At 41.4% G+C, this 12,870-nt stretch overlaps 1 protein-coding gene across 1 annotated transcript in view; it reads left to right on the top strand.

Annotated features, from left to right (window-relative positions):
- The first annotated feature begins 770 nt into the window (after positions 1-770).
- Positions 771-12,870, top strand: part of si:ch211-26b3.4 (connector enhancer of kinase suppressor of ras 2) — a 155,746-nt gene continuing 143,646 nt past the window's right edge. Inside the window, exon 1 of the mRNA XM_062045522.1 lies at positions 771-1,025. Within this exon, the coding sequence (XP_061901506.1) occupies positions 962-1,025 (64 nt within the window). The 5' untranslated portion in view covers positions 771-961. The remainder of the gene's footprint in view (positions 1,026-12,870) is intronic.

The following is a 12,870-nucleotide window of genomic DNA, read 5'->3' as shown; positions in this document are numbered from 1 at the left end:
GCCACTGCCTTTGAATAAAGGAATAAAACATATGGGTGGCCCGCAGGGTGCGAGTTTGAAACCCCTGTGATACCGTAACAAAAACAAAATAAAACAACACGGCAAACATCGCGTCTCTGCCGCGGGCCAATAAAAAAAGGAGCCACAAAAGGCCCCTTGGGCTGAAATGTTAACAAAAAAAGTGGAGAGGTGAGGGCAACTTGTTTGACACAATGTGAGTTTAGAGCCCCCCTTTGGACTTGTGTGTGTGCTGTCGGAGGGGGTGAGGCGTTACTCCATGACGTCACCGGTGTTTCGAATGCACAGCAGGGGGCACTGTTCCTCGCAGGGGTGCACACAACTGCTGATGCTGATAGTCATGTAGAATACAGATGTTTTTAAATTGAGGTACAGTCAACTTCACCAGAAGACACAATCCCAGCATTATTGAAGCAATTTTGTGTGTGTGTGCTGACCTCCCTGGAGTTAATCACTTCTATTATACAAAGCCGCTTAATCTTTCCCTGAGCGTGTGTGTGTGTGTGTGTGGACAGTGTGGAAGGAGGTGAGGGGGACATTGGTTGCGTATGATGTGCGTTGCACCATTCCCCGGTTCATTGTGAGCGGGGGCCCTTGTGATGCTGCAGCGAGGCGGGCGGGGGTAGTAGGAGGAGGCGAGGGGGAGGGGTCGGTCCCATCGAATCCCCGTCTCGAAGCGCGTGAGCTACTGGCGGGAAGGCACGAGGAAAAAGAGAGGGAGGGATCGAAGCAGGCAGGGCGCGTGAGTCTCTCTGTGCGTGCGCGTAGATTGCACCACCGCATCCACTTCAGCGCTCCTGCAGGCGGCCATGCTCCGATGGAGGGGATAAAACCGACCGCCGCGTTTACTCTCTCCAAATTATCCGGCGCCGCGTCGCTCCAGATGTGACTGACAAGTCGTTCCACTCCTGTGCAGGTCGACGCATGCAGCGGCTGTGACATCATGGCTTTGGTTATGGAACCTATAAGTAAATGGACGCCGAAGCAAGTATTGGACTGGATGAAGGGTAAGTTGGGATCCCGTCTCTGCACCACTGACGTGCCGACTTGTATGTGACCTGACTGAGGATGATGCTGATGATGGGGGCTGGGGGCTGGGGGGGTGGATGGACCTTCTCCTATCAGTGTTTTAACACTGATGGTGCACTGAGTTAAATATCCTCCTGCACATGCATACATTGTGTCATGCTTTGGTGCTGATGGTGCTGATGGTGCTGCTGATACAGACGGAGTCAGCAGCATCACTGGTGAATGTGGAAGCTATGTCATCGGGCTTTGACACACCGACACTCATATGGCCGCTCGGTGTGTGTCTACGTGTGTGTTGCATGTGATTAATGCTGTTAGCAAACCCTACCTAAAAAAACTGCACACAGTCAGCATACATGGATTTCAGAATCAGCACCAAGGACAGCGCTTCGCCTCACAAAGGGAACCACATTGCCTTATTTGTTGATGCAGTATGAATAAGTGACCATTAATCATGTGTGTGTGTGTGTAGGAGAGAGGTGGTTAAATGTGTGTGTGTGGGGGGGGCGGGGGGTGTACTCACACACTGATCAGCAAAGGAGCACTGTGACACAAACTGTGGCAGCCCTATTGACAGGAAGATGAGCTAGAGAAGGGAGGAAAGGGGAATGTCCGCAATCTTGTCAAGCAAATTAAAGGTGTATTTGTGCATGTTGTGTATTGTTTTTTGTTTTTTTCAGCGGTGGATCACGACTCGGAGAGGTAAAATGCTGAGGTGGTTAATAAAAACCCCCAGAGGACGAGGCGGGGAGGAAACAGGGCCCCTTAAGGTGAAAGTCCCTGCCTTTGTGTAATTGGCTTCCTGGGCTACACACAGCCTTTATTTCCTGTTTTGTGGAATGTTCAGTTCTACTGAACGTTGTAGTTTCAATCCAGTCGAAATACATTTTTTTGATAATCATTTCCAGCTGACACCTGGAAGATTAAACACGAAGCACCTCTTTTCATTTGTATTCAGCTGATTTAAAAAAGAAAGTAGGTAATGGGCGTTTTGTGCTGAAGAAATGAGCGACGGTGATCCATAGGAAAGAAGGTTCCTCTCTGTGTCGTCTTTATAGTCTTTTTTGTGTGCGTTTGCTATGTTCATCCTTTTCACAGTTGGGTTCGTAATTGCTTGGAGGTGTGAATGTGAGTGTGAATGTTTTTATGTGTAAACCCCTGTTAACTGTTCCTCTGCTATATTGGAGAATGAGCACTCAGCTTTAATTTTAAAAGTTTCCTTCGTTTTCAATCAAATGTTGGGTTTTGTACACATTGAGCTGTGTTCTGTATGTTGATGCTGTACCCATGTTACATATTTACCCAACAACAGGTTGAATGGAAGTATCTAAAACTATTCTGGATGTAAATCTGAGATTTATGGCTGATTTAAGAACAAGCCTAATAATTGATATGTCCCAACTATGTTCTAACTTTTTTAGAAGGGTGTTGGGCCTCAGAGCAAATTGGGGTTCTATGCCTTGCTCAAGGGCAGTGTACAGCAACAATGCACAGATAGCATTTAAAGGCCTACTGAAACCCACTACTACCGACCACGCAGTATGATAGTTTATATATCAATGATGAAATCTTAACATTGCAACACATGCCAATACGGCTGGGTTAACTTATAAAGTGCAATTTTAAATTTCCCGCTAAACTTCCGGTTGAAAACGTCTATGTATGATGACGTATGCGCGTGATGTCAGTAGTTAAACGGAAGTATTCGGACACCATTGAATCCAATACAAAAGTTTTCATCTCAAAATTCCACAGTATTCTGGACATCTGTGTTGGTGAATCTTTTGCAATTTGTTTAATGAACAATGAAGACTGCAAAGAAGAAAGTTGCAGGTGGGATCGGTGTATTAGCGGCTGGCTGTAGCAACACAACCAGGAGGCCTTTGACTTGGATAGCAGACGCGCTATCCGACGCTAGCCGCCGACCGCACGGATGATCGGGTGAAGTCCTTCGTCCTGTTGATGAGCAGATGAGGGCGGGCTGGTGTAGGTGGATAGCTAATGTTTTTAGCATAGCTCTGTCGAGGTCCCGTAGCTAAGTTAGCTTCAATGGCGTCGTTAGCAACAGCATTGTTAAGCTTCGACAGGCTGGAAAGCATTAACCGTGTAGTTACATGTCCATGGTTTAATAGTATTGTTGATTTTCTGTCTATCCTTCCAGTCAGGGGTTTATTTTTTTTGTTTCTATCTGCATTTAAGCACGATGCTATCACGTTAGCTCCGTAGCTAAAGAGCTTCGCCGATGTATTGTCGTGGAGATAAAAGTCACTGTGAATGTCCATTTTGCGTTCTCGACTCTCATTTTCAAGAGGATATAGTATCCGAGGTGGTTTAAAATACAAATCCGTGATCCACAATAGAAAAAGGAGAAAGTGTGGAATCCAATGAACCCTTGTACCTAAGTTACGGTCAGAGCGAAAAAAGATACGTCCTGCACTGCACTCTAGTCCTTCACTCTCACGTTCCTCATCCACGAATCTTTCTTCCTCGCTCAAATTAATGGGGTAATCGTCGCTTTCTCGGTCCGAATCGCTCTCGCTGCATTGTAAACAATGGGGAAATGTGAAGAGCCCTTCAACCTGTGACGTCACGCTACTTTCGGTACAGGCAAGGCTTTTTTTATCAGCGATCAAAAGTTCCGAACTTTATCATCGATGTTCTCTACTAAATCCTTTCAGCAAAAATATGGCAATATCGCGAAATGATCAAGTATGACACATAGAATGGACCTGCTATCCCCGTTTGAATAAAAAAAAATCATTAGACCCACTCGACATCCATTGCTTTCGGTCTCCCCTAGAGGGAGGGGGGGGGGGGGGGTTACCCACATATGCGGTCCTCTCCAAGGTTTCTCATAGTCATTCACATTGACGTCCCACTGGGGTGAGTTTTCATTGCCCGTATGTGGGCTCTGTACCGAGGATGTCGTTGTGGCTTGTACAGCCCTTTGAGACACTTGTGATTTAGGGCTATATAAATAAACATTGATTGATTGATTGATTGATTGATTTCAGTAGGCCTTTAAGATCCTCCAAAGTCAATACAGTGGGTCCTGAATTTGTGAACTTAAATGGTCCTTGAACAGTGTTCGCAAATCGAAAAGTTAGTATATTAAAATACATTTCATCATAAGAAGCAATGTAAACATGAATAATGGGTTCCAGCCTCGAAAAACGTCCATAATGTTGTAAAAGTTCATACATCTGAACACAATAAAAAGTCCTATACAGTTCTGTATCTCAAACAAACATAACAAGATGGTGATGAATCAACTTTATATGTAATAACAAAGTTAAAACAACAACTAGCTAACTGTCCTCATTTTTCAGCCGCCCTGCCAACACGCACACACTGGCACTAGCCCTGTGGTGCACTCACAGTTTGAAATCACAAACCCCTAACTTTAACAGCCAGGTCGTAACAATGATTAGAATAAAAAATAAGAACCACGTTACCTTGTTGGGTAATCTTCTTTGTGTGCAGTGGAATGGAGGGAGAGGGGGGGAGGAGGCAGCGTCTACAACGCTGAGGAGACTTCCTAAATGTTTCAAAACCACACAGCGCTTGTCAATTGCTTTCTTTGGACTAGAAAAATGTTGTAAAAAGCTAACTAACACTAGCATAGTCGCTAACGATAGCACTGCTGTGCTAACTGAATGAGCACCGGAGATCTATCAGCCTGCCCACAATGGATGTGCTGCCGAGCACAAAATGGCTGCGCTGCAAACACACAATGGGTGAATGAAACGTTTGTACACTGAGACAAGATCGTACAACAAAGCATATATCTGTATTCGGTCTATCAAAAAATCTAATCAAAAAGTTCATACAGTGAGGGGTTTGTAAATTGAGGTCGCACTGTATTTTAGTCGTCTCAAAAGTGCAACTGTCGAATGAATACCCAGTTCTTGTGTTTACTTTCCTCAGAGTATTATTAAGCGTTCCAGATTTTTGTTGAAAAAAACATTTAGAATATAACTTTTAAAAAAAAGTATAATTATTTGGCACGAATGTGCATTATTATACTGCTAACAGCCAAACATTTAATATTACCACTATATGTTAAATAGTATTTATTCTCATAGGTGTCATGTAATGATTTTGTATGTCAAAACTTGCGTTCACTCTCAAATATTTCTCTTTTTTCTTGAAAATATAGATTTTTTGGCTTTTTGCTCTCATCTTTTGGTGATACAAACCTAGACCCCAGCCTCAAGCTTTCGATTTTATGGATGATTAAACTAAGATATTATAGGCCAGTGTTAATCTGAATTTGCACGTTGGTCTTTTTTTTGTCTGGATGCCCTTCATCTCTCTTACACCGAGTAAAGTATTGTACCACTTTAATGGCGCAGTGACACTGGGACCCCTTTCATAGAAGCTTAATCATTTTCTTATTCAGAACACCACGAGACAAAGAAGTACTTAAACGTATACATCTTTGACTATCGGGTTAGGGAAAAGAACCAATATTGCTGCCCAGCCTAACTTCAGATGAATGACTATAAATATTATGTGTCTAATGGAGGGAGAGTTGACAACCATTTGCTTTGCTCCTTTCCGATAGCCCTAATGTTGACTTTTTAATCACTTCTTTTGGATCAATTTTTTTAGAGAAATGGAGAAAATTGGGTTTTGTCCAGTTTAAACTCATCAGGCATACTTTGGCGATAACTCTTTCAGACATGTAAAAACAGTGATTGTAATGATACAATGCAATCAATTGCCCCAAAAGTCATTCAATTAGTAGGTCAACCAAAATTGAACATAAGAGTTAACTCTGCAACTGTGTTTTGCTTGCCTATATGGGTGTACCAGTATTGACAAAGTTAAAATGTATGACCAGAAATGTAACCTACTGTGGTCTATGCATGCTCCATTAAAGGCCTACTGAAATGATTTTTTTTTATTTAAACGCGGATAGCAGATCCATTCTATGTGTCATACTTGATCATTTCGCGATATTGCCATATTTTTGCTGAAAGGATTTAGTAGAGAACATCGACGATAAAGTTTGCAACTTTTGGTCGCTGATAAAAAAAGCCTTGCCTGTACCGGAAGTAGCGTGACGTCGCAGGTTGAAGGGCTCCTCACATTTCCCCATTGTTTACACCAGCAGCGAGAGCGATTCGGACCAAGAAAGCGACGATTACCCCATTAATTTGAGCGAGGATGAAAGATTCGTGGATGAGGAACGTGAGACTGAAGGACTAGAGTGCAGTGCAGGACGTATCTTTTTTCGCTCTGACCGTAACTTAGGTAAAAGGGCTCATTGGATTCCACACTTTCTCCTTTTTCTATTGTGGATCACGAATTTGTATTTTAAACCACCTCGGATACTATATCCTCTTGAAAATGAGAGTCGAGAATGCGAAATGGACATTCACAGTGACTTTTATCTCCACGACAATACATCGGTGAAGCACTTTAGCTACAGAGCTAATGTGATAGCATCGTGCTTAAATGCATATAGAAACAAAATAAATAAGCCCCTGACTGGAAGGATAGACAGCAGATCAACAATACTACTATCAGGAGACACCAAACCAAACACTGGACCTGTAACCACACGGTTAATGCTGTGCCGCCTGTCGAAGCCTAGCAATGCTGTTGCTAATGACGCCATTGAAGCTAACTTAGCTACGGGACCTCGTCAGAGCTATGATAAAAACATTAGCGCTCCACCTACGCCAGCCCTCATCTGCTCATCAACACCCGTGCTCACCTGCGTTCCAGCGATCGACGGCGCGACGAAGGACTTCACCCGATCATCGATGCGGTCGGCGGCTAGCGTCGGATAGCGCGTCTGCTATCCTCAAAGTCCTCCTGGTTGTGTTGCTGCAGCCAGCCGCTAATACACCGATCCCACCTACAGCTTTCTTCTTTGCAGTCTCCATTGTCCATTAGGTATACCACACTTCTCTTTTGTAAAGTAAATCTGTACAGCAAATATGGGCATCTACATCAACAATATGATTTGCCTGAGTAGCTGGACAGGACAAAAAAAAAACAAAAAAACTGTTGGTTTACTTGTTTTACCTGGGTACACGTTGATTTTTTCCTTTCACACCCCAAAAACATGTATATTAGGTTAATTGGAGTCTAAATTGTCCATAGGTGTTAATACGAGTGTGAATATATGTTTGTCTACTTTATATTGGCCTGTGATTGACTGGTGTCTTGAAAAGTTGAGCACAAGTACATTTGCTTTACATTATTTCCTATGAAATAAATATATTTTTTAATTTAGAAGACATGGACATCAAAAGTGCTTAGATTGGATTGTGTTAATCTGGTAGGCATTAAAGTTAAAAGTTAAAGTACCAATGATTGTCACACACACACTAGGTGTGGCGAAATTATTCTCTGCATTTGACCCATCACCCCTGATCGCCCCCTGGGAGGTGAGGGGAGCAGTGGGCAGCAGGGAATCATTTTTGGTGATTTAACCCCCAATTCCAACCCTTGATGCTGAGTGCCAAGCAGGGAGGTAATGGGTCCCATTACCCACTCAGCCGGGGTTTGAACTCACAACCTACCGATCTCAGGGCGGACACTCTAACCACTAGGCCACTGAGTAGGTGTACTCTGTATGTTTCCAGTGACGTGCGGTGAGGTTCAAGGCTGGTGAGGCACTGACTTCATCACAGTCAGATTTACAAACGTATGAACCCTAAAGAGTATCTTGTTCACCATTTGATTGGCAGCAGTTAACAGGTTATGTTTAAAAGCTCATACCAGCATTCTTTACACATACAAGCTGTAGCACACAAAACAGCACATTTAATAAAAAAAACGTTATTATGGTCTTACCTTTACTTATAAATGAAGTCCATGCGCCGCTCCTTCTGAATAAAAGCATCGATAACTTGTTTATAGAAGTCTTCCTTATCTTTCTTCAGTTTTAAAAGTCTCTCTGTCTCAATGGAGATCTTCCTTTAATTATTACCTCCTGCTTCGATTGAAAGTCCAGTTTAGAAAACTGTTTTATTTTAGATATGTAATCCTCCATGTTAAAAGTCCAGGCGAGAGGAAACAATAAACAATCGCTGCCGCTGCACTTGACTTGCTAACTGTTGCTGCTTGTTGTCACTTATTCTGCAGCCGAGTAGTCGCAAGAATGATCCCTGGGATCACTAGCGCCCTCTACCACCAGGAGGCGGGAGAACTGCGAGCCTCACCCAGTGCGTCTTCGCAGCCGTTTTATGATTGCTCAGCACAAGAAATACGTTACACACATACAGTTGTTGACAAAATACACTGTACATTATATACCTCAGCTAACTAAACTATGGAAATTTATAATATAATTCATATAGCAATCCGGTCTCACTGCACAGCAGGCCAGCAGTTAGCCGAGTCATTGCGCAATCCATGGTGAGGCTCAACTGGCTGCTGACTCACCGCAAGTCTCTTCTCAGTATTTGAACGGCAAATGTGAAAATTCAGCGATTTGGAATAAAAATAATCTAAAACTGGTGAAGTTAAATAGAAAATAACTTTATAATATAATCACTGGATACATATAACAATTTAATTAGTTGTTTTTCTTTTTAAAACATTTTTCTTTCCATGATAGCACGTGAGGCCCCGCCTCACCTGCCTTCCCTGACTGCACTGATTATATATTTCGTTTTTTTAAAGTAGTATTGATTTAGCATTCCTGATGATTTTAGTGTTTTAATGGTTCAAAATTAATATCAGACAACACATTAGTCATTTCAGGACTTCACTTTTTAGGATTCCTTTATTCATCAATATTTTTAAGCAGAAGACTAGACCAAGTTGTGCTGCTGGTGTACTTCAAACAGCAACAGTGAGGCTGATTGAAAGATGACTCATCAGCATTTATTTGGAACACCCACGCTGGAGGAGTTTCCTCTCTGTGTTTGAGCGTGACTTGATGTGTCAGGGTGTGTTCCAAGGTGTTGTTGTGTTGCGCAAATAATACATATATAGCAATGCCTCTCTTCTTGCACGACTACTTTAACCAGTAGAAATACTATACTTGAAATAAATACAGTTTTAAACGTCCATACTGCTCAGGCTGTTAAGTGTTTACCAACACATTGTTGGTTAAGACCGAGAACAAGAATGAGGTGTTTCCTTATAAAATGGCAGGCCAGCTACTTGCTTGGCATGCAAACACAAAAGGAAAACTCTTCCGTTTTCTACTGAAGGACATGCGACTGGAGAAGATAATGAGAGAGCAGAGGATTAGCGCATGTCTCATGAGTCATAAGTACAAACACTGTACTTCAGTCAGAACATTGGTTTATTATTTTTAACCAAATGGAGCACAGGTATAAAATAGATTAAGTACTTTTAACCGAACTATAGCAGTAACTGAATATCAGCCCACTGTGTTCATAACAGTAATGGTGAGGATATACATTGACTGTGAGTGTGCTTGTAAAGGTTGCAAGTTTGATCCTCAGACTGCCCCACTGTCCTTCAGATGACCCCCAATCCACTTGCTCCAAATTGTCAGGATCTGGTGAGTGTGGCTTGCAACAAAAGTAAGTAAGTAATTACATTTTATTCATAAAGCGCTTTTCACAGCTAAAATAACAAAGTGCTGTACAAAACATAGGCAAAGTAAAACAACAATTCAATTTAAAACATCAGGGGCAACATCATAAAAAGGATACACAGTGGATTATAAATGATAGTTAAAAGCTTTAGTAAAAAGAGAAGTTTTCAAATGTTTCTTAAAAGTTTCAACACAGTCAAGATCACGGAGGGACTGGTGCAAATTGTTCCAGAATCTGGGAGCTATAGCCTGGAATGCCAGGTCTCCACAGGTTTTAAAACAAGTTTTTGGGATCTTTAGAAGACCCTGGCCTGAAGACTAGAACGTGAGCCCAACATTGCAGAAAACGGCAGACGGAATACAAGTAAATCTAGATTTAATTGCCACCGAAAGCCGGGCACAAACTATTACAGAACATCAAGCACCATTCTACAAACTAAAATGACACAGCCGTGAAGAAGGGAACCAGGTGGAACTTAATAGAACTAATTAACAATGAGCATCAGGTGTGCTAGTAAGCACATGGAACAGAAAGTCAAGGTGTTTCAAAACACAGACAACAAACAGAAACTGACAAAACAAGAGCACCAGGACAGGAAGTGATTCTAAACGACAGGAAGTTGGTAACAAAACAATAGTTGTGAAGGATCATGACAAAAATGCTGCATAGTCCCAATCTTCAATGCAATATATGCTACCACTATTCATTTAGAAATGAGGGAACAAAGTGGCGTAGACACGTTTGTCCATTTGTATAGTGTACTGTATATGAGGTGTGTCAGAAAAAAATTCCAGGACTGATGATCGCATTCCTCAGTGTGAGGAGTTATTCGATCATGTAGCACTTCTACAAATACATTCTGGGGCGTTTGCTTTGTTGAGTGGAGGGAGAAGTTCTTCTGGTCAGATGTTCTCTGAACATCTGACCAGAAGAACATTGACATGCTGGAGCAACCTTCGTATTAACCAGACCTGGCTCCACGTCTTTATTTTACCCCTCTTTTTCAAGCTCAAAGAGGTCATCAAGGAAACGTGTTTTGAAGGTGTGGACAACATCAAGATGGCCGTGATGATGAAGTTGCGGCATATACTGGAAAAAAAAGAATTCCAGGAGTGCATGAAGGCACGTATGAGAAGCTTCAGTAGTGCGTTAGACACTTGGGGGATTTGGAATTTGGATTGTGTGACACCAGTCCTGCCTGGAACCTTTGAATCTATATCTAATATTATATGTCAACACAATTGAACAGCCATATTGGTACCCCATTGTGTCTAAATGTAGTACAGAGTGCTGAAAACTAGTACGGTTTGTTCTTAGCTCAGAACAAATCTTAGGTAAGAAAACATTTGGTGAATGCAACAAAAGGGAACCATGAGTCACATTCTTCTTTCTTGGCATATCCTTGATAATGTCGACCAGTGATTCTCAAACTATGGTACGCTGGCTCCATCGAGTGGTGCGCCGAATAATCACTTGATTAACAGTGTTTTATTTTACTCGATTTAAACACTCTTACTGTTCAACTGTGTGTAATGTTACAGAGGCCACAGATAGTAAATATGCTTGTTAAATAAAACCTATGCCTTATTTTTAATGAAAACTTGGGCCTTCTGTACGCTGCTGTAGGGTTGTACGGTATACCGGTATTAGTATAGTACCGCGATACTAATGAATCATATTCGGTACTATACCGCCTCTGAAAAGTACCGGTCCACCACCAATTTCCCCCCCCCGTCGTCACGTCGCGTCATTGCTGGTTTACGAGCAGACGAGTTTGTTCGGTAGCGCACAATCATGGAGTCCTTACAAACAGACAATGTGTGTGGACAGAAAAGGGAGGACAAACGCATTTTGGCTTAAAAACTAACGATAAAGGTGAAGCTATAACACTGAAACGCCTACCAGAAGAGGTGCTTTAAGACATGGCTAGCGAGCTAGCGGCCAACATCCAGCGCCAGTTGGCAGTGTTTTAGCTACTTCTAAATCACTAATCCTCCATGGCGACAAATAAAGTATGTTTCTTACAAGTATCATCCCTGCAGGACGAGGAATAGCTAAACATGCTTCACTACACACTGTAGCTCACCAGCGTCAAAATGTAAATAAACATCATTGGTGGATCTACACCTGACATCCACTGTAATGATACCAAGTACAAGAGCGTATCTAGTCGATACTACTATGATTACGTCCATAGTTTTTGGTATCACAACATCTTCTTTCGTTTTTTAAATGTATTTTATGTTTATACATTCAGGAAATATGTCCCTGCACACATGAGGACTTTGAATATGACCAATGTCTGATCCTGTAACGTCTTGGTATCGGATTGATACCCAAATTTGTAGTATCATCCAAAACTAATGTAAAGTATCAAACAACAGAATAATAACTGATTATTACATTTTAATAGAAGTGTAGATAGAACATGTCAAAAGATAAAGTAAGCAGATATTAACAGTAAATGAACAAGTAGATGAATAATTAATTTTCTACCACTTGTCCTTAATAATTTTGACAAAATAATAGAATGGAAAATGACACAATTTCTTACTACACACGTCAGCAGACTAATTACGAACGTTTGTTTACTTACTACTAAAAGACAAGTTGTCTAGTATGTTCATTATTTTATTTAAGGACAAACTTGCAATAAGAAACATATGATTAATGTACCCTAAGTTTTTTTTTCTTAAAATAAAGCCAATAATGCAATTTTTTGTGGTCCCCTTTATTTAGAAAAGTATCAAAAAGTATCAAAATAATTTTAATACCGGTACCGGTACCAACATATTGGTATCGGGACAACACTTCGCTGCTGTATTTTAATGTTTGTAATTATGGTGGTACTTGATGAGCCCAGTGTTATCTAAGCTGGTACAAGGAGAAAAAGGACTATGATGATGAGTACCACTGATGTAGACGCTTGTTTAGATGATTTTCATACCATATAAAAAATGATGTGTTGGTGAATAAGTTCAAATAGAATTGGAAAAAAATCAGTCTAACTAATGCGTAGACACATACTAATTCGGAGGATCCGCCAATTACTTAACCAGCATCATTTGTTGTATTAGCTGAAGACCACTACACATTTTTGGTGCCTCTGTTAAAAAACAAAACTATCATAGGTTATTTAGCTATTTGAAATACCACATTTTCTAACAATCTACTGTGTTCCCTGATTACCCTGCTGACATGCTAAAACTGTGTGTGATGGCTAAAGACTTCCCCTGGCTGTGACAGTGTGCTTGTTGTACTTTCTTATGCATTAAACATTAATGCGTGA

This window comes from Entelurus aequoreus, linkage group LG04 (genome assembly GCF_033978785.1).
Source record: "Entelurus aequoreus isolate RoL-2023_Sb linkage group LG04, RoL_Eaeq_v1.1, whole genome shotgun sequence".
Lineage (NCBI taxonomy): Eukaryota > Metazoa > Chordata > Actinopteri > Syngnathiformes > Syngnathidae > Entelurus > Entelurus aequoreus.
The sequence above is the reverse complement of the archived record's forward strand: the minus strand, read 5'-3'. Positions and strand labels throughout refer to the sequence as shown.